Source organism: Abrus precatorius, unplaced genomic scaffold (assembly GCF_003935025.1).
Source record: "Abrus precatorius isolate BTA unplaced genomic scaffold, Abrus_2018 Scaffold7, whole genome shotgun sequence".
NCBI lineage: Eukaryota > Viridiplantae > Streptophyta > Magnoliopsida > Fabales > Fabaceae > Abrus > Abrus precatorius.
In genome coordinates, this window is record NW_020874417.1 from 24,136,527 (window position 1) to 24,159,196 (window position 22,670).

At 36.4% G+C, this 22,670-nt stretch overlaps 1 protein-coding gene across 1 annotated transcript; it reads left to right on the top strand.

Moving 5' to 3' along the window:
* The first annotated feature begins 1,363 nt into the window (after positions 1 to 1,363).
* Positions 1,364 to 22,657, top strand: LOC113871652 (5'-3' exoribonuclease 4-like). Its single transcript, XM_027508752.1, has 17 exons — positions 1,364 to 1,620; positions 1,864 to 1,966; positions 15,181 to 15,257; positions 15,348 to 15,539; positions 15,718 to 15,837; positions 15,914 to 15,976; positions 16,070 to 16,198; positions 16,289 to 16,453; positions 16,662 to 16,739; positions 16,966 to 17,052; positions 17,152 to 17,232; positions 17,497 to 17,596; positions 18,053 to 18,062; positions 18,129 to 18,276; positions 19,548 to 19,739; positions 21,019 to 21,029; positions 21,488 to 22,657. The coding sequence occupies exons 1-17, from the start codon at positions 1,414 to 1,416 to the stop codon at positions 22,077 to 22,079; spliced, it is 2,355 nt and encodes a 784-aa protein (XP_027364553.1). The 5' UTR covers positions 1,364 to 1,413; the 3' UTR covers positions 22,080 to 22,657.
* Positions 22,658 to 22,670: the final 13 nt, after the last annotated feature.

Here is a 22,670-nt window from a genome sequence, read left to right on the forward strand (position 1 = left end):
AGATAAAATGAAGAATCTCCCTCTTTTCCAGTTGAACGTCCAGATTCGCGACCTCTGTTTTTGTATTTTTGTTTTCCGTTGCTTCTGTTTTGTCTTTATTCGTGACACTTAACACATTCACAAATAAAAAAAATTTATGAAAAAAGTACACAATTATTTTATTGAAGTTATAAAAATATAATAAATACTTTTTTTTTCTAATAAAATTTTACTATTATTAACTACTTATCCTCAGCTCTAAGGGCTTAAATTAACAAAATCCTTTTTAAAAATATACTTTGACTTATCACCTATTTAAAATGAATTACTTGTAATAATTTCATTTTGAACTCAAATTTTTTAATTACATTTTGATTCTATTTGTTTAACAAATATACTTAAGCTTTTGCAACTTTATATAGGGTGATTGTTTGATGATGCAAACTTGTACAAAGATTTGGCTGATGTCATTTATGTTTGTGTTGAGAGTGCCTTAGTCGAAGTTATTTATATTATTGTTAGGACAACTCTACTAATTTTTGATTGAAGTCACTTATATTTATATCGAGATTGCTCTAATTGAGATCATTTATGATGTTATTAAGACAACTTTATTAGGATTGTAATTAATGACGCCAAATCCAAAATTATAATTTAACTTAGTATTTTTTTAAAATTATACTTTGACTTCTAAACTATTTAAAAATAAATTAGTTATAATAATTTCACTTTGAACTCAAATTTTTTAATTACATTTTAATTATATTTATTTAACAAATATACTTCAACTCTTACAACTTTTTAAAATTACACTCTTGCTAATCTTAAACCTATAAACTTTATAAATTTATATTTTAACTTTTAAATATTTTTAATTTTCATTAACTCTTATATGTTTTATAATTACATTTTTACACTCCAAAATTTTTTGGTAGCCTAAATTATAATTGTCATTGAGTCTTTAAGCTTTTTAAAATTACACTTTAATTGTTAATCTTTTGATGATTATACTTTTCAAATTTACATATTTTTCATGAAATTCAATTCTAATAAATATGACTTTATTTCATGATTTATTTTATTTGATTATGTGTTGAAGTATTATCTTATAAATAAATACTTAATAATTAACTAATATAAATATATAATATTTTTTTATATATTTTAATAAAATAAATAAAAAATATTGACATCAATTCTTAAGATTAAAAAAAAAATAAAAATAATAATTATTTATTAAAAATATTATTTATTTTAAAAATATAAAAATGTAATAAATATTATATTTTTAATAAAAAACTATTTTTTTTTTTTTTTAATGAAATGTTGATAGTTTAACCCCCAAATATAAAATAAAACGACGACAGCGACAGAATCAAAATTTCCATTCGTTATTCTTCTGTTTTTCTCGTGTTTCAGTGGCGAGCTGTAACCATGGGAGTACCAGCGTTTTACCGGTGGCTCGCGGACCGGTACCCACTCTCGATCGCCGACGTAGTTGAGGAAGAGCCCTGCGTCGGCGACGACGGTGTTCCGTTGCCTATTGATGTGTCTAAACCAAATCCCAATGGCATGGAGTTCGACAACTTGTACTTGGACATGAATGGTATCATTCACTCTTGTTTTCACCCCGATGGCAAGGTTCGTTATCTTCTCCGCTTCAACTCTATTCCACTTGCTAAGGAACTTAGATGTTCCCCTTAATACGTGGAATGTACCCAAATTTCCATTTCAGCTTAGCATTTGAAGTTTTGCTACGAATTTTTTCCATTCAACTTGATTTAGTAAAATTTTCCTTACTCCAGTTGTTTAGTTTTTGTTTCTGAGTTGCAAAGTAATTTTGTTAAGCTTACGTTTTTATGATTCAAAAATATTTAAATGCAGCCAGCACCTGCTACCTATGGCGATGTGTTCAAATCAATATTTGATTACATTGACCATCTCTATTCGTTGGTTCGTCCAAGGAAGCTTCTCTACCTTGCAATTGGTATGAGTATAAATTTATGATGCCTTTTCTCATCTTCGCGGCTGTGTAACATATTAACATTGCTCATTGCAGAGGTGTCTGATCTCTGATGATAAAACCCTAGGGTTTTTAGAGCTTTGTGTCAAAACATAGAAGTTACACTAAAGGAGTGCTCCCTTGACTTAAATATCATATATTCAATGAATTTATAAAATTCAATATCTCGCAATAATCCAAAGCATCTGAAATGTTTACACAAAGTTTATCCATATCTATAGACCTTAATAAGTCAAACTGCCATAACATCCCGATAAGCAGGGTAGTTAGTATTGTATGAAACGAATAAGTAGGGGGTAGCCCTGGATCAAAGCAGGGTGCAAAGTGTTCAGCAATGGCGTGTTCCAAAAAATATTAAGGGTGTGAGGGGATTCTTAGGCCCCACGGGGTACTACAGAAAGTTCATTCGTAAGTTGTGACTATGAAAAAATTGCCAAACCATTAATGACTTTTAACAAAGAAAAAGGGTTCAAATGGAATGTACAAGTACAACAAGCCTCCGACAGTCTTAAAGAGAAATTGACAGCAGCTCCTGTCCTTGCATTACCGGATTTTACACAACAGTTCGTCATCGAGTGTGACGCTTTTGGTCAAGGCGTAGGTGCTATTCTAACTCAGTATGGCAGACCTGTAGCTTATTTTAGTAAAGCTCTTAGTGAGAGGAATTTAGCCAGATCAACCTATGATAGGGAGTTGATGGCAGTAGTTTTGGCTATACAGCATTGGTGACCCTATTTGTTGGGGAGGAAATTCATTGTTAGCACTGATCACAAGAGTCTGATGCAATTATTACAACAACGAATTTCTACCATAGATCATCAAAATTGGATAGCCAAATTGTTAGGTTACCAATTCGAGATTCTATATAAAGCATGTTCAGAGAACAAGGGGGTGGATGCTTTGTCTCAACTTATTGATGAGGGTGAATTCACTTCGATCACATCTTATCCATCTTGGATGGAGTTAGAGAAGGTGGTGGAAGAAGTTCATCAAGATGAATTTTTGAAGAAAATCATTGCTGAGTTAGAGTAAAAATCGAGCCTAAGAGCTGGTTATTCCTATGTTAAAGGAGTTTTGTACTATGGAAGTCGGTTGGTGCTATCTAACAAATCAATTCTAATTCCTAAGCTTTTGATGGAGTTTCATGCGACACCTTTAGGTGGTCATTTGGTTTTTACAAGACATACATGAGATTGGCAGCCAATTTACATTGGGTGGATATGAAGCAATGTTATCAATGGCGGATGACGGCTCATGGTGGAAACTCAAAAAACTGTCATAAAGTTATGGCGGCTACCATGGCGGGTTATGGCGGATGTAATAAAATATATAAAAAATAACTATAGGTCACAGAAAATAATAGAAAATAATTAATTCAAAATATATGTAACATAACCTTCAATCTAAAGTATAATTAAATATAAAATATGTAATTATCAAATGTCAAGTTAACAATAAAAATAAAGATTATCAATTTAGTCTTCTTCAACTCCAACATAATCATCCTCTTTCTCATCCACCAAGGCATATCCCTCTTCCTCTTCTCCTTCAGATTGTGGAAGATTAAATTCTAATTCATCTTCTGTTTCTTCTGATATTTCTTCAGACATGTTCAACAACAAAAGGAAAAGAGAATGACGCCTAGTATATGTTGTAGGCTCTCCAATTCCAGAAGCTTCATAAACAGTTGCCCAATTTAAAGTGTTATCACCATAAAAAACTAAGTCATTTTCAGCATCCTCATCTAGAGCATCATCATCTATTTCTCCAACCAACCACTCATTACACTCATCAATATCATTGAGTGTAATTGGATCAATTACATCTTTAAGATTGTAACGTTCTTTGAGTTGTTGGTTGTATTTCACATAAACCAAGTCATGTAATTTTTTGTGATCAAGCTTATTTCTCTTCTTTGAATGAATCTGCAACGTGAGTTTAATTATAAAAATATTAATTAGTTTCTCTCTAATTTCTAAAAGAAACTAGTAGGCTCGAGAGATAAAAAATTACTTGCTCAAAAACACTCCAGTTGCGTTCACATCCGGATGCACTACTGTCAAGTTCAAAATTTTGATAGCTAGTTGCTGCAAATGTGGAGCTGAATGTCCATACATTCTCCACCATTGAGCTATAAAATGAAAGATAAATTATAACTCTAAAGATGAAGTATAATCTTAAAATTAAAATATTGAAGAATTTGATGAATTACTAGGAGCAATGCTTTTTCTTTGTGATTTTGCAAAGTCGGACCCAAAGAGACCACCACCGCTCTTGTAAATTGGTAATTCAAGTAGTATGCTTTTTGCACATCCCGACTTGGCACCAACCTCTTGATACAATCATACAATCCATTTGTAACTTCCAAATTAAATTCAATTTGAGGGTTGTTATAGTAAAATTCCGGGTTTAAAATGTGACCAGCTGCATGCAATGGACGGTGAAGCTGACAAGTCCATCTATTATCAATGATTGCAAACACATCTTTGTATTTACTTTCATTATTTTTGAATGACTTTATGATAGCTTCTTTACTTTTCTCCATTGCTTCATAAATATACCCCATGGCTGGTCTTCTTTCTCCATCAACCAAACGTAACACCCGGACAAGAGGAGCCATGATTTTCAAAGTATACACCACATTATTCCAAAATACAGGATTTAATAGAATTTTTGTTGTTTGCTTCCTTTTAGCTTCCTTTGATAACTTGTTTTTACACCATTCCTCAGAAGTAAACATCTTTCTAAGATTTGCTTTTTCTTGGTGAAACCTTTCTAATGATATAAAAGATGTTGCAAATCGAGTAACTGCATGTCTTACCAATTTCCTATTGTTTGTAAAATTTCTCAACAAACTCAAGGTACTTGAATGACTGTAGATAAAACCAACAACTGATATTCCCCTTTGAATTATCTTCTTTATCAAAGGAAGCTTTCCAATATCTTCAAGCATAAGATTTATGCAATGAGCTACACAAGGAGTTCAATAAAGATGTGGTCTTTTCGCTTCTAACATCTTACCAGCCAAGACATAATTGCTTCCATTATCCGTTATCACTTGCACAACTTTATCTTCTCCAATCTCTTCCACAAGAGCATCAAGCATCTCAAATAATTTTTCATCGGTCTTCACAAAATTAGATCCATCAATAGACCTCACAAACATAGTACCAGCAAGAGAGTTAACCAAAAAATTAATCAAGCATCTTTGCTTTCGATCGGTCCATGCATCTGACATTATGGAACAGCCATGTTTGCTCCATTGCTCTTTATGATCTTTCATGAGAGAATCGGTATATTCTAGCTCTTTCTTTAGAAGTGAAACTCGAATATCATGATAACTTGGAGTTGGTAAATTTGGACCGAAAGCACCAATAGCTGTAAGCATTTCTTGAAAGCTCTTCATTTTAATGAGGTTAAAGGAAAGGCCAGCTTGATACCAAAATCGAGCTATGTATTGATGGACCCTTGCTTTGCCTTCTTTGTCACAAACTTCTCTTATATTTGCTTGTCTCGATTTTAATTTTTTCCTTTTCTCAATTACATTTTCTGGCTTTCTACAAAACAAATCCATTGGCCCTTTCTGATTACCTATGGCAATAGTATGTGTTTGGGTATCCTCTTCATCCTCACTTTCATCATAGCTTACACTTTCAAAGCTTTTCACATTTGGCATTTCAAAGTTGTTTTGACTCTTTTTATCCTTTTGATATGCCTCAATCTCTTTTCTAACTTCTTCAGGACACTTGGGACAACCTTTTACATTACCTTTCTTTCCAATCAAATGTTTTACTCTAGTAATTCCAGCACTCATAACTTTTTCACAAAAGTTACATACAATGTTGTTTGTATCACCCTCTTTCAACGAATGAGCGTATTTCCATCTCGGGTCGGATCGATTAAAAGCTCTTGATGATGAAGATTCTTGTTGAGCCATGTTAAGAGAAGCTGAAATAAAGATAATGAGTTTTTTTGAGGATAAACTCAAAAAAAACAGAAAGGTGGATGAAGAAAAAATTGAACCATGGAAAGAGAAAAACAGAAATGAAGAAATAAAAAAAAGATTGCTACCGGAAAAAAGGGATCGCCGCAGATGGAGGTTCAGGTCGCCTGAGATGGAGGAGATGTCGCCGGAGATGGAGAACAGAGTTGTAGCCACCAGCAGAACATTAACAAGTCAAAGAAAACGGCAATGGAAGATGAGTGCGACGTCGGAGAACAAAGAGACGAATAAAGATGAGAGGGATTGGAGAGTCTAGACGAATTGAGATGAGATCAGAGACGAGAGATGAGATCGGAGACGAGAGGGATTAGAAGAGAGAGAGAGAGATCTGAGATGGGGTCGGCTTTGAGTGTCGAAGAAGAGGGGTACTAACCTTATTTCTGCGTGGGTCACCGTCGGGTCGGGTCGGGTTTGGGCCCAAACCATCGAATCTGCCATTTTTGAAGGATTTCCGCCATGGCTGCCGTTACCGCCATGCGGGTAATGGCTGCCATGGCACCGCCATCTGAATTTGCCATCTAACGGAGGCGGTTTAACGGCTGTTTTCAGAACTACGATGGCGGTTCGCCATGGCCGCCATTTGATATCACTGGTATGAAGAAAATGATTCAAGACTTTGTTGCAGTCTTGTGATGTCTGTCAAAGACAAAATATATGGCTACTTCTCCTAGCAGTTTGTTGTAGCCTTTGAGAATTCCAGATATGATTTGGGAGGAAGTTTCAATGTACTTTATCACATGCTTGCCTAAATCAACAGGGTATGAAGCTATTTTTTGGGTGGTAGATTGATTATCAAAATATGGACATTTCATTCCTCTAAAATGTCCATACACTATTTGTATTTTAGCAGAAGTGTTTGCAAAGGAAATGGTGTGGCTACATGGCATCCTGAAGGCAACTATTAGCGATAGGGAACCCATATTCATTAACAATTTCTTGAGAGAACTCTTCAAAATACTGGGCACTCAGTTGAAGATGAGTTCAGCATATCACCCCGAATCTGATTGCCAAACAGAAGTTGTGAACAGGTGCCTTGAGACTTCCTTACATTGTTTTATTGCTGATCAACCTCGTTCGTGGGCACAGTGGCTGCATTGGGCATAATATTGGTATAACACCAACTTCCATGAAACTATAGGGGTAACAACACCCTTTGAGATAGTCTATGGGAGACCTCCACCTGTGAAGTGGTGCGCAGAGATTTGGTTGATAGGAATGAAGCCTCAAGACAGCTTAAGAATCACCATCAGCGAGCTCAATTGAGGATGAAAAATCAAGCAAATAAGAAGAGAAGAGAATAGAATTTTGAGATAGGTGACTAGTTCTTTTTGAAATTAAGACCACACAAGCAAAAATCTGTAGCTTCAAGTATTAATGCCTGTTAGAATCTATTAGAATCTTGTAAATATAGTAACTGTATATCTTGTAATTATTTATTCTTCTCTATAAATTGGAATAACTCCGCTGTGCCCTAAACACACGGATTCAATATTTTCTCTCTCAACATGGTATCTAGAGTCTAGAGAGACAACCCTAATCTGTTTTTTTTTTCGGTGGACCCGCTGTTCATTGGTGCCTTTTTTTTTTTTTTTTTTTTCCGTCGCCGCCGCCACTGTTCTGGCACCGCCGCCGTCCGACCTTCGATCACACCAGAAACCCTGCCGTCATGATCGCCCTTGTCAGATCAGCCGAACCCCGCTGACCGCGCCTTCATCGGAGCCTTCACTAGGGATGGCAATGGGTAAGGTATGGGTAGAGTACTATAGTACCCATCCCCATACTCGTGTTTTAAAAAAATACCCCTACTCGGCCCCATACTCACGTGGGTATGAACATTAATCCCCGTACCATACCCTCTGGGTACCCGTATACCTATTTTGTACCCATTATCCGCGCTTGTTTGAGAAAAAAATATTTATAAAAAAAAATATATTTATATAACTTCACATAAGTAGCATAATAATACAAAAATTTAATATGTAGTTGCCGAATAAGGTACAAACATAGATGAAAAACAAATATTCAAAAATCATAAATGCTAAATATATCTTAATATAATAATTTTCTAAACTAAAATTTTTAGAAATAATAAGCGAAACTAAACACAAGTTATTTGTCAGTCAGTGATAACCCTATCTTGTGTGAGATTTGATCGATTGACAATGTCAGAACGATAACGAAATAGATCTGCACAATGGTTGTCCCTTCGTGTGGGATCACTTGGTAACCTCTTGTGACAGTATTAACAACTAACTCTAATGAATAATGTTGTTTCATAGTTGCTAGGTTTTAATGAGACACACATTGAGAATGAAATTAAAGTTAGAATAAAGAAGTTCAATACTAACAACAGAAAGTGAATACATAAAATATTTTTTTTAACTTTTGAATTTGAAATTGTAAGAAAAATAATAGATTTAATTAAAATAATATAATATAATAAATATATATATATATATATATATATATTAATATTAGTATTTTTAACTCATACTATATGAAAGTATTTTATCAAAAATATAAATTTTTGAAAAATTATTTTAATGAAGTAAATATTTATAATGTATATAAATTTTAAAAGAAAGAATTTGAATAAAAGATAAATAGTCACAATAAAATTTTATAATAAAAAAATATACGTGTATATTAAAAAAATTATACTTTTTTAGCTGAAAAAATTAACAAATAAAAATTAATAATAATTTTTTATATTTATATCTTTTTAAAAACTTTTTGGAACATGAATAAATAATAAAAATAATATTATTTAGATTAAATAGATTATAGTTGTGTTTGTAATACATATATTATATAGAAAAATATTATTTTAATTAAAATATAAAAAATAAAAATTAAATATTATTAATAAATAATAAATTTACGGTAATAGTAAGTGATTGTAGAATTTATAAAATATTTATAATATATTTATTATTTATTATTCACTTTATGATTTAAACATCAATATAATTTTATTAACAAAAATATTTATGTGAAAAATATTTTATGTGTGTTATATATAAATAATATTTTAAAAAAAGTTAATCTCATATTAATTATATAATAATTAAATTGTATTAGTTTAATTAAATGATATAAAATAGTAAATAAATTTTTCTATTAAAAATATAAACAAAAATAATTTTTTTTGTTTACTTTATTATTAAATATATTTTAATATTAATCTTATATAATTTCATTTAAGTACTATAATAATATAAAAATTCAATGCATAATTGTAGAATAAAATTCAAGTATATATATATATATATGCCGGTATGGGGCGGGGTGGGTACTTAGATACCTATACCTGCACCCATCCCCGTTAAAATTTGTGAGTTTTTACCCACACTCATACCCGTATCCATATAGCAGGTAAATACTCTATGCATTGTGGGTAAATTTTGCGGGTGCTCATCGGATAATTTACCCATTGCTATCCCTAGCCCTCACGCGCTACCTTCTCCTCAGGCGGTTTTCTCATGCACCGCCTTCTCTCTCCGCACGTGACGGCGCTTTCGGCGTTCTTTCCTGACGCCGTCGACTGGGGTTGGCTCCGGTTCCACATCTATCATCTTCCTATGACAATTTCTTGAAATGGTATGACGATCGTCAGGCCTCCTAATCCACTGCTGCTGTTGCACACACTGGTAATTCCTTCGTTGGTCTCTCACACTCGTTAGGCCCTTGAGTCCTTGACTCTGGGGCCACCAATCACATCACTAGTAATAAATTCCTTTTTTTTTTTTCTCTTTCTACTTTGGTTATTTACCTTCTATTAGCATGGCAAATGGGTCTCAAACTCAGTCCCAAGGTGTTGGTGTTGTTCATCTTTTTCCTTCTCTTTCTATTAACAATGTCCTTTATGTCCCCGGAGCTCCCTTTAATTTATTGTCCATTAGTCAACTTACTTGGTCTCTTGATTGTGTCATATCTTTTACCAAAAATTCTGTTTCCTTGTAGGACCGGAGTACGAGGAGGACGATTGGCTCCGGATGTGAGTCTCATGGCCTCTATCAGCTCAACAAGCCCTCTCTTGTTGGTTCGGCAACAACGTCTCCATTTCTAATTCATGCTCGATTAGGACATCCAGGTCTTGATAAGTTGAAGCAGCTATACCCTAGTCTTTCTAAGTCAGAGTCTTTGTCTTATGAGTCATGTCAATTAGGCAAATATGTTCATAATTCTTTTTCTAGTCGCATTATGAGTCGGGCTTTGTCCCCTTTTGTTTTAGTTCATTTAGATGTTTGGGGTCGTCCAAGTCGTATTTCCTCTTAATTAGGGTCTAGGTATTTTGTCACTTTTATAGACGATTTTTTCTGTTGCACTTGGTTATATTTAATGAAAGAATGTTCTGAAATTTTTTTAATTTTTCAGTCTTTTTTTTATGAAATAAAAAATTAATTTGATATCCCTGTTCGTACTTTACAAAGTGATAATGCATGTGAATATCTGTCTACTCAGTTTCAGACCTTTATGGCATCACATGGTGTGTTACATCAAACATCTTGTCCTCATATCTCCAACAGAATGGAGTTGCAGAACGCAAAAATAGGCATTTACTTGAGACCACCCGAACTCTTCTTCTCCACTCTTATGTTCCTCATTAGTTTTGGTATGATGCAGTACTCACTGCATGTTATCTTATTAACCGCCTGCCTTCCTTCCTCTGTTTTACAAGGTAAAATCCCTCATCAAGTTCTATACCCCCACCACTCTCTTCATCCTTTACCCCTTCGGGTCTTTGGTTCTACATGTTTTGCTCATGCTTTTGGTCCTGACACTGACAAGCTCTTTTCTTGGTCTCATAAGTGTGTTTTTCTCGGGTACCCACGGTCTTAAAAGAATACAAGTGTTATTCCCCTACTCTTCGCAGGTATTTCATTTCTACTGATGTTACTTTCTTCGAGTCCATTCCATTCTTTGAACCTAGAACATCTACACTTGAGTCTTCTCCGTCCACGACTGCCCCCCTAGTTCAATCCTTTTTCTATCCTCCAGAGGCGTCTCCATTGCCTCCACATCCATCTCCTCCACCTTTGCAGGTATATCAGCGTCGTACTCATCCTGTTTTAGAGCCACCGAGCACTGACAACACCATGGACTCACCTTTGGAGCCACCTTTTCGCCTCATCTTCCGGTCCCGCTCTCTGAATCTGACATTCCCATTGGAAGGTATCTCCTCATTATATTTCTTTAAGTTATCATCGTCTTTCTCTTTCTTATTATTCTTGCCTTTCTTCCTTGTCCTCTGTTTCTATTCCTAAAAGTACAGGTGATGCATTTTTTCATCCCGGGTGGAAACAAGCTATGCTAGACGAGATGTGTGCATTACAGAACAGTGGGACTTGGGACCTCGTTCCTCTACCACCAGGGAAGTCAGTTGTTGGTTGTCGGTGGGTGTATACAGTCAAGGTTGGTCTAGACGGCAAGGTTGACCGACTTAAGGCCTATCTCGTCGTCAAAGGCTATACTCAAATCTTCAGGTTGGATTATGGCGACACCTTCTCTCCCGTGGCCAAATTGCCCTTTGTGCGACTATTCCTATCCATTGCTGCCATACGTCATTGGCCTCTCTATTAGTTGGATATCAAGAATGCTTTCTTACATGGTGATTTGCTCGAGAAAGTCTACATGGAGCAACCACCTTGCTTTGTTGCCCAGGAGGAGTCCTCTGGTCTTGTATGTCAATTGCGAAAATCTTTATATGGCCTCAAGTAGTCACCAAAAGCATGGTTTAGCAGATTCAGTACTGTGATTCAACAGTTTGGCATGACTCGGAGTGAGGCTGACCATTCTGTCTTCTATCGTCACTCTCCTACCGGTTGCATTTACTTGGTTGTTTATGTTGATGACATTGTCATCACAGGTAGTGACCATCAAGGCATCGTACAGGTGAAGCAACATCTCTTCAAACATTTTTAGACAAAGGATCTTAGCAAACTCATCATTTTCCAAAAAGAAGTATGCAATGGATATTTTGGAAGAAACAGGAATGTTAACTTCCAAGCCAGTCGACACTCCCATGGATCCCAATGTCAAGCTCCTGCCAGATCAGGGGGAGCCTCTTCTAGATCTTGAAAGGTACAGATGGTTAGTAGGAAAGTTGAACTACCTCACTGTTACCCGTTCAGATATCTCATTCTCAGTGAGTGTAGTAAGTCAATTCCTCAACTCTCCATGTAAGGAACATTGGGATGCAGTGATTTGCATTGTTCGATACATCAAAGAAGCTCCAAGAAAGGGTCTTTTGTATGAAGACAAAGGACACACTCAAGTTGTGGGATATTTTGATGCAGATTGGGCAGGATCTCCCGTAGATAGAAGGTCCACCTCTGAATTCTGTATATTTGTTGGAGATAACCTTGTCTCTTGGAAAAGTAAGAAGCAGAATGTTGTAACCTAGTCGAGTGGGGAAGCGGAATATCGAGCTATGGCTATAGCGAGTCAGGAGCTTATATGGCTCAAACAGTTGCTTCAAGAACTAAAGTTTGGAGAGGTCATACATATGTCACTTATATGTGATAATCAAGCCGCTATGCATATTGCCTCAAATCCAGTATTCCATGAGAGGACATAGCACATTGAAGTTGATTGTCACTTTGTCAGAGAGAAAGTCATGCCCGGAGAAATATCTACTAGTTTTGTCAATTCTCATGACCAACTAGCAGACATCTTTACTAAGTCACTAAGAGGTCCTCGGATTAACTACATATGTAACAAGCTTGGTGCATATGACTTATATGCTCTAGCTTGAGAGGAAGTGTTAGAATCTATTAGAATCTTGTAAATATAGTAATTGTATATCTTGTAATTATTTACTCTTCTCTATAAATTGGAATAACTCTGCTATGCCTTAAACACACGGATTCAATATTTTCTCTCTCAACAATGCCAAACTGGCTGCCCGCCATTATGGTCTTTTTCCAGTATTGGAACGAGTGGGAACTGTAGCTTATCGATTAAAGCTCCCTGAAACTTCTAAGATACATCCGGTGTTCCATGTGTCTTTATTAAAAAAGGCTATTGGCAAATACCACGTGAAACCTGAGCTACCAGCACGAATGGAAGTGGAGTTGCAGGATTCTGTAGAACCTGCAGTTGTGCTCGCATCTCGAGTGATAAACTCAGGAGGGGATTCAATTAAACAGTTGTTGGTGCAGTGGAAAGGAAAGTCAGCCAAAGAAGCTACATGGAGGAAGAGTTCGTATGAGAAGCTAATTTCCTGATTTCAGCCTTGAGGACAAGGCTGATTTTGAACAAGGGGGCAATGTTAGAAATCCAAATAGGCCAGATGGATCCGAAGAACAAATGGGCCAGCAATTGGTTGAGAGGCCCAAGATTTGGAAAGTTTATAGGAGAAAGAATAAGAAAGGAATGAGGGGGGAATGATGAGCTGGAGGAAAGAGAGTAAAGGCATGAAAGTAGTTATGAGAGGATGGGAGGATGAAAAATAGAAAAGGGAGAGAGGACATTCGGGAAGGAGGAGAATCACGGAGTTGGTTAAGGAAACAGAAAATAATTCTCTATAGGAGGTTCTGCTCTGGGATCGTAGTGTGTATTGCTGCTGTAATTCTTTCATTATCATAGTTATAATCCATTTTATTTCAGCATTCATATTTCTTTTGCTGTTATTTTCCTTCTTATTGAGTATAGCTCTGTAACTGTATGCAGAAGGTCAAGACAGTTATATTCAACAACACAGTCACACATTAAAACTCTGTGCCCTATGTTGTGTTAGTGGTAAATTTAAGCTTATGCCATATGTTGGCAGGCAAATCAGGAATATGCGTAGCAGAACTCTTAGTAGAGTCTGAAGTTCTAATATAAACAGGTAGATATACAAGATCAATGTGCTGGTAAATCGGGTTATTAATAGTGCCGTTGCTCATCATGCAGAAGCTACCATGTCACATTTTAATGGATAGTATTAAGATGTCCCACATTGGTTAAGAATAGAGCCAATATATTCCTAATAAGGGTTAGGGTAGTCTTCCTCCTATGAGCTAACTTTTGAGAGTTAGGCTTAAGTTTCTTAACATGGTATCAGAACCTATCCAGTTTGAATGTTGGGCTACCTACAGATGTCCAGTCCTAGATGTAAAGGGTGTGTGTTAAGATGTCCCACATTAGTTAAGAACTACCTACAGATGTCCAGTCCTAGATGTAAGGGGTGTGTGTTAAGATGTCCCACATTGGTTAAGAACAGAGTCAATATACTCTTTATAAGGGTTATGGTAGTCCTCTTCCTATGAACTAGTTTTTGGGAGTGAGTTAGGCCCACGTTTCTTGACAGAGATTACTTGTTGGTTTCACTTTTGTGCCCCAAATTGCACCAATTAGAGGATGTAGCAGCTGTGATGATAAAGAGGGATTAAAATACCTTAGTCTCCCCAAGATTGTTAGTTGTCCATCCAATTTTTTGGGGATTATATTACAATTTCCCCTGTTCTTCATTAGATAGAGTTTGAAACTGCTCTCTCATGGTGAAACCAAATGTGGCACAATGGTTACACTCCAAAACTTTTCCTAGGAAAGTCTTGTCACAAGATAAGACATAGACAAGCCAGGTAAGTCTATAACCTAATTTACCCTTGTAAATTTATTTTTATCCCCATTTAAGTTACCGGATCCATAGATTTGAAGGCCTATTATTAATTAATAGACCCACCATAGCTGAACATGCTAATAGGTTATTCTTATTCTAAGCTGGAATAAGATAATTTTAAGTAAAGTCTCTATATAGAAAAAAGATAACAAGTTATATCAAATTTAAAACCTTAAATACAAAATTAATAGCCTTAGATAAAATAATAAAACTAAACAAATTCAATCTATATCACCACCCCAATATGATTTGAAGCTTGGATATTCAAAATTTACTGTAAATCCGTATGTCAATCTGTATGTAAAAGACTCTGATAAGATTTTATTAAACAGAAAGGGCCAATATGGCAAATCAAAACTCACATATATCGTATTTTTCAGAGGCTACAATCTTTCTCTGTCTGCAATGTTTAAGAGTCTTAGTTCTATAGCATGTAGTTTTCAAACTGATTGTTTGCAATCTCTTCTTAACTTTAAACGACTTTCTCATTTCATGTGTTTCTTTTTACATGTACTTTTCTAGGCCCTTCAACCTTTGCCTCTTATTTCCTTACTTTGAAATTTGCAGATGGAGTTGCACCAAGAGCCAAAATGAATCAGCAACGTTCTCGACGCTTCCGAGCTGCAAAAGATGCATCTGAGGCTGTAAGAATGTTAATATGCTCATGCTTACAAGTGTCTCCTGCCTTTTCTGTGATGAAGTTTGAGTTACTATCCTTATGTGTAACATAATAGGAAGCTGAAGCAGAAAGGCTGAGGAAAGAATTTAAGGGCGAGGGAAAAGTGTTGTCGACTAAAGATAAGCCTGAGACTTCAGACTCAAATGTCATTACCCCTGGAACTGAATTTATGGGGGCACTGTCTGTGGCTCTTCAGTATTTTGTACAGACTAGATTGAGCCACAACCCTAGCTGGCAGAATACAAAGGTGCATTTGACACCTCATCCAATTAATTCTTTACAGTGCTTGATCCCTTAAACATTGGGTGATTCCTTTCTGTGGAGTAATCCCATCTATTTTCTTTTCTTTATACATCTGGTTTTCAGGATATTTTGTCTCTATATATTTATTTATGGGGCTGCATTGGGTGATTAATTATTTGAAGGTTATACTGTCTGATTCAAATGCACCTGGTGAGGGAGAACATAAAATAATGGAATACATCCGGTTACAACGCAACATTCCTGGTTTCAATCCAAATACTCGACATTGTTTGTATGGGTTGGTGAGTTTTTGTCCTATTTTGATTTTCATCTTATCTGGTTTTGGTGTATCATTGCATGATTTGATCCTTAAACCAGGATGCTGATTTGATTATGCTCTCCTTAGCTACGCATGAAGTTCATTTCTCAATATTGAGGGAGGTTAGTTTGCAATTTCTCAGTTTTTTTTTTTTTTTATATTGTTAGATCATTGATCTATGGGTTGTCTCAAATGATTAATTACCCCATGAACAGGTAATTACCTTACCTGGACAACAGGATAAGTGTTTTTTGTGTGGTCAAGTTGGACATTTTGCAGCTGATTGTCAAGCTAAGGACTGTAATCCTCCTGATGATAGCCCAATTCACAAGAAGAAATATCAGGTTGGAGGATTGGAGTCCAGCATGTTGATTTGAATCTTTATTTTCTTTTCTGTATATTTTAAATTTTAAACTAATTCATAGCATTCACAGTTTCTTAACATCTGGGTGCTGCGTGAATATTTGCAATATGAATTGGAGATACCCAACCCTCCTTTCGAGATTGAGTTTGAACGCGTAGTGGATGATTTTGTATTTCTATGCTTCTTTGTTGGCAATGACTTTCTTCCACATATGCCAACATTAGAGATCCGGGAGGTAAGCATCTAGAGGGCTATGTGTTACGCTGAGCTGTAGCTTGAAAGAAAAATGTAGCATTGCCATCTGCTTCTTATTACTACTATATTTGGGATGTGGGATCTTAACATGCTTGGGTTATGACTTATGCCCTGTTATCCCATTCCATATTTGTCTTCCTATCTAATTTTCAATGCTATTCTCTGTAATAATATTCCTACTGTTTCAGGGGGCTACAAATTTATTGATACATATATACAAAAAGGAATTTACTGCGATAGGTGGTTATCTTACTTATGCGGGTGAGGTAAATTTCTTTTTTCTGCAATCAAACTTAGTTGTGTAATCTGTTTGTTTTTTAAATGTTACAAGGATGTGATATGTTCTTGGGCATGGTCCAGTCTTCTCCAGCAATTATATCTTAACTTCTTGAGTTTCTTGTTTTGTGGTTTGTGCTTTGGATGTAGCTCTTAAATCAACAACCTGGAATTCTGATCAGTTTTGTGTAATGTGAATATCTATATACCTCGCAGGTTTTCTTAGATAGAGTCGAACAATTTTTCCAGTTTATCATTGTTCATGAAGATCAAATATTTCAGAAACGAGTTCGGATTCAGCTGGTATTATGCTTTATAATTACTTTCACAAACTGATATGCAATAGCTATATGTTTTTATAGGTTACTTCCTGATATTTAATTTGTGTGACTGTATTTGTAGGCTGCAGAAAATAATGAAGAGATGAGAGCTAGGGCAAGAGGAGAAATGCCTGGAGAACCACGAGCCTCACTTGTGGATAAGGTTCAATATTTAGATTTAATGCCAGATTATTTTCTGCATTTGCTAAATTTAGTATTTATCGTTGACTTTCTACAGCATGTTTTGGAACACCACTAGAATTACTTTTCAAGACTGCCAAAGTAATTCTACTGGTGTACCCAGACATGCAACTAAAGATGCATCTCTGTGACAGCAAAACTAGGCTAATGTTGGACCCATTAAATCCAATGAGCAATCTAGAAATCCTGACAAAATTTGAGAACTGAATGTTTGTTATTTTCTCAGGTTAAATTAGCGGAGCCTGGATACAAGGAAAGGTACTATGCTGAAAAGTTTGGTGTATCAAATCTGGAGGAGATTGATAAAATTAAGAAAGATGCTGTAAGTTCTATTAATTTGTCTAACATAAGACTAATTAATATTGTAAAATTTTTTGCAATTCTTGGATCACATTATATCCTTCTTTTTGAGAGAGAAATATTAAATCCATGTGTTTTTGGGCACAGCGGAATTATTTTAATTTATAGAGAAGAGTACATAATTACAAAATATACAGTTACTATATTTACAAGATTCTAATAGATTTTAACACTCCCCCTCAAGATAGAGCATATAGGTCATATGCACGAAGCTTGTTTTATATGTAGTTAATTCGAGGACCCCTTAGTGACTTAGTAAATATGTCTGCTAGTTGGTCATGGGAATTGACAAAACTAGTAGATATTTTCCCGGACATGACTTTCTCTCTGATAAAGTGACAATCAATTTCAATGTGCTTTGTCCTCTCATGGAATACTGGATTTGAGGCAATATGCATAGCGGCTTGATTATCACATATAAGTGACATATGTGTGACCTCTCCGAACTTTAGTTCTTGAAGCAATTGTTTGAGCCATATAAGCTCTGACTCGCTATAGCCATAGCTCAATACTCTGCTTCCGCACTCGATCAGGCTACAACATTATGCGTCTTACTTTTCCAGTAGACAAGGTTATCTCCAAAAAATATACAGAATCTAGTAGTGGAGATCCTGCTCAATCTACATCAGAATATCCCACAACTCGAGTGTGTCCTTTGTTTTCATACAAAAGACCTTTACCTGGAGCTCCTTTGATGTATCGAACAATGTGAGTCACTGCATCCCAATGTTCCTTACATGGAGAGTTGAGGAATTGACTTACTACACTCACTGCAAATGAGATATCTAGACGGGTAACAATAAGGTAGTTCAGCTTCCCTACTAATCGTCTGTACCTTTCAGGATTTAGAAGAGGCTCCCCCCTGATTTGGTAGGAGCTTGACATTGGGATCCATGGGAGTGTCGACTGGCTTGGAAGTTAACATTCCTGTTTCTTCCAAAATATTTATTGCATACTTCCTTTGGGAAATGATGATCCCATTTTTAGACTATGCTACTTCTATTCCCAAAAAATGAGTTTACCAAGATCATTTGTCTGAAAATGTTTGAAGAGATGTTGCTTCATCTGTGCGATGCCACAATGGTCACTACCTGTGATGACAATGTCATCAACATAAACAACCAGGTAGATGCAACTGGTAGGTGAGTGATGATTGAAGACAGAATGGTCAGCCTCATTCTGAGTCATGCCAAACTGTTGAATCACAGTACTGAATCTGCTGAACCATGCCCTGGGTGACTGCTTGAGGCCATATAAAGATTTTCGTAGTCGATATACAAGACTAGAGGACTCCCCCTGAGCAACAAAGCAAGGAGGTTGCTCCATGTAGACTTCCTTGAGCAGATCACCATGTAAGAAAGCATTCTTGATATTCAACTGATAGAGAGGCAAATGACGTATGGTAGCAATGGATAGGAATAGTCTTAGAGGGCAATTTGGCCACGGGAGAGAAAGTGTCGCCATAATACAACCCGAAGATTTGAGTATAGCCTTTGGTGACGAGACGAGCCTTAAGTCGGTCAACCTTGCCGTCTGGACCTACCTTGACTGTATACACCCACCGACAACCAACAACTAACTTCCCTGGTTGTAGAGGAACAAGGTCCTAAGTCCCACTGTTCTGTAATGCACACATCTCGTCTAGCATAGCTTGTTGCCATCTTGGATGGGCAAATGCATCACTTGCACTCTTAGGAATAGAAACAAAGGACAAGGAAGAAAGACAAGAATAATAGGAAGGAGAAAGACAATGATAACCTAAAGAAATATAATGAGAAGGATTACGAGTAGAACGTATACTTTTTTGAAGGACAATTAGAATGTGAGGTTCAGAGGGCAGGACTAGAGGATGAGGCGAAAGAGGTGGCTCCAAAGGTGATAACATGGTGTTGTTAGTGCTCGGTGGCTTCAATACAGGACGAGTACGACGTTGACATACCTGCGAAGGTGGAGGAAAGGGGTGTTGAGGGGATGGAGACTCCTCTGGAGGGCAGAAAAGGAACTAGGGGCAGTCGTGGACAGGGAAGACTCGAGTGTAGATGTTCTAAGCTCAAAGAATGGAATGGACTCAAAGAAAGTAAATCAGCAGTGATAAAATACCTGCGAAAAGTAGGGGAATAACACTTGTATCTTTTTTGAGATCGTGGGTACTCGAGGAAAATACACTTATGAGACCAAGGAGAGAGCTTGTCAATGCCAGGACCTAGAGCATGAGCAAAACATGTAGAACCAAAGACTCGAAGTGGTAAAGGATGAAGAGAGTGGTGGGAGTATAGAACTTGATGAGGGATTTTACCTTGTAAAACAGAGAAAGACATGCGGTTAATAAGATAACATGCAGTAAGTACCGCATCACCCCAAAACTGATGAGGAACATGAGAGTGGAGAAGAAGAATGGGTGGTCTCAAGTAGATGCCTATTTTTGCGTTCTGCAATTCCATTTTGGTGGGGGTATGAGGACAAGATGTTTGATGTAACACATCATGTGATGCCATACAGGTCTGAAACTGAGTAGATGGGTATTCACGTGCATTATCACTTTGTAAAGTGCGAATAGTGATACCAAATAGAATTTTTATTTCATAAAAAACAGACTGAAAAATTGAAAAAATGAAAAAATTTCTAAACGTTTTTTCATTAAGTATAACCAAGTACAACGGGAAAAATCGTCTATAAAAGTAACAAAATATCTAGACCCTAATGTAGAGGAAGTACGACTTTGACCCCAAACATCTGAATGAACTAAAACAAAAGGGGACAAAGCCCGACTCATAGTGCAACTAGAAAAAGATTTATGAACATGTTTGCCTAATTGACATGACTCACAAGACAAAGACTCTAACTTAGAAAGACTAGGGTATAGCTGTTTCAACTTATCAATGACTTCCTTGTCAAAGTACTAACATTCTATGAACCAAACTGAAACACGCGTTCCTGTACTAACTTTTTTATTCACATTCATCAAGTCAAATGTGAAGATCTTTGCTCATTTAACACTTCATCAAGGCGTTAGTGCAGCAGCTAAGATCATTCAACACTTTATGTGAGCCATATAGCGTGTTACTTCCAAGTAACAACCTAATCCTAACACAATATCTTGTGTGTAATTCATATAAAAGGTTTTGACAAGTTTTACATTGGATGCCGAAGGCCTAACACAACTCTCCTCCTTTACCTAGGCTTGGGACTAGCTATGGGGTCATAGGTAGAGTTAACTTTACCTTGAGTCAAACAAAACAAAATCTTGAGTCATAGTTGAATCTTGCAATCAACTTAATCAAGTGAACTGACAAGTTATAATTCTTTGGCGTTCTTCTCAATGGTGTTTCATCCTAAAGAGCAGCACCACATATTGTTTATAAACATTGGATGTGTTATCTAATGTCAGGATGCTATCAGGTAATACCTTTCTTTACTTTGAGTGGCACATCTAGTCATGGCATGAAGCCTATGTTTTTGAAGAATGAAAATTGGGCACACATAGCCAAATAGGGTGCACAGAGTGAGTGACTGAAATTGATAGGAACACCCACAGAATGATGAAAAAGAATGATTCTGACCAAGTCCCACGTGAAACTGAAATTCTGAATGAGGAAAGAAAGATACAATGTTATTTTCCCATGTTCTGGGTTTTCAAGAGACCCAACATACCCCACTTTCGGACTTCTTAAAATTATCCACACCTATTCTCTCTCATTATATTATATTTCTAGGCTTAGCTTTTCCATCTAACTAATTGCTTTTATTAACATGGGAAATTATTCCCTATTACAGTCTTTATTTCTCCTAATGTTCACATTTCTTCTTCTAGGTTTTGCCTAATGGCTTTCTTCATCTATATGTGATGCATCTGACAGGTCACAAGTACCTGGAGCAGTTGCTGGACCTCAACTGGGAGAAGCAGCTCGTCGACTTGTCAAGAGCACACTCAACATTAAATTGAGTAGTACATCCCATGGATTGTTGGAAAAACCTCTAGTTCATCATACAATGAATAGGCCTCAGTCAGCTGGATACAGGAAATATTATGGTGAGAACACAAGTGGTTGTTATGGACAATACAATCACCGTGGTATAATAACTAGACCCAAACATGGTGTACAGAATGATAGACAGAATTGGAGGATACAAGATAGGTCCCAACATCAAGAACTGTTCCACAACTTGAAAACTGAGATTTCTGCCTCAACAATGGAGGAAGGAGGGAGACCTAGGTCATTAAGGCTTCCAAATTCCAGACCAATAACCAATTTACAAACCCAGTTTGTGCAGAACAAGGGTCCTTCAATGCCACCTCCAAAGTGGGTGACTAAAACACCATCAATGAATGGAATATATACTAGGCATCAAGAAACTGCATTGGGGGAAGCAGGTTATGATAAGCAGACGAAGAAAGTTTACCAAGTTAAAACATGTCAGCCAGATACACCAGAATTTTCAAATCAATAGTAATTCTTGGGATCTATTTGCCTTGTGTATGAGGTGCCTCCGCTCCTCAAATTGCAGCAATGCTCTCTCTATTGTCATCCTAGTTCAACAATCAATTGCAGGGGCGCGTTAATTTGATTGCAATGTGATACCCTAATGCAGTTGGCAGAGTAATGATGTTCAGTGTTTTCTATGACTAATGTGGAGTCAGGGCGCTGCTTCACTCTGTGTTGAACAGACATGGTACCCCACTGATAGTTGTCCTGGAAGGTGCAAGAACTAATAAGATATTTGCTATCCTGCATTTCAAGTTTTAAACAAATACTCCCTCATGGAACTGGTATAGTCAGATGGAGAACATCAACTTGTGAGTTGTCACCCAGTTTGCGGGCTAGAATCTTCTTTTCCATGGTCTGGAACTAGGCTGTTGCATTGTGAATGTAAAGATAGGTTTAGTAGCTTTGCTTAACAGTTAAACTGTACATACCCAGTGGCTGATGTAAGTAGAATTTGATTTACTTAATGGGAAATGTAAGATATTTGCCTGGGATTGTTATACCCAGCGGCTGTATGTTGCATGGGATATAAAAGCTATTATTTCATGGGGGCCAG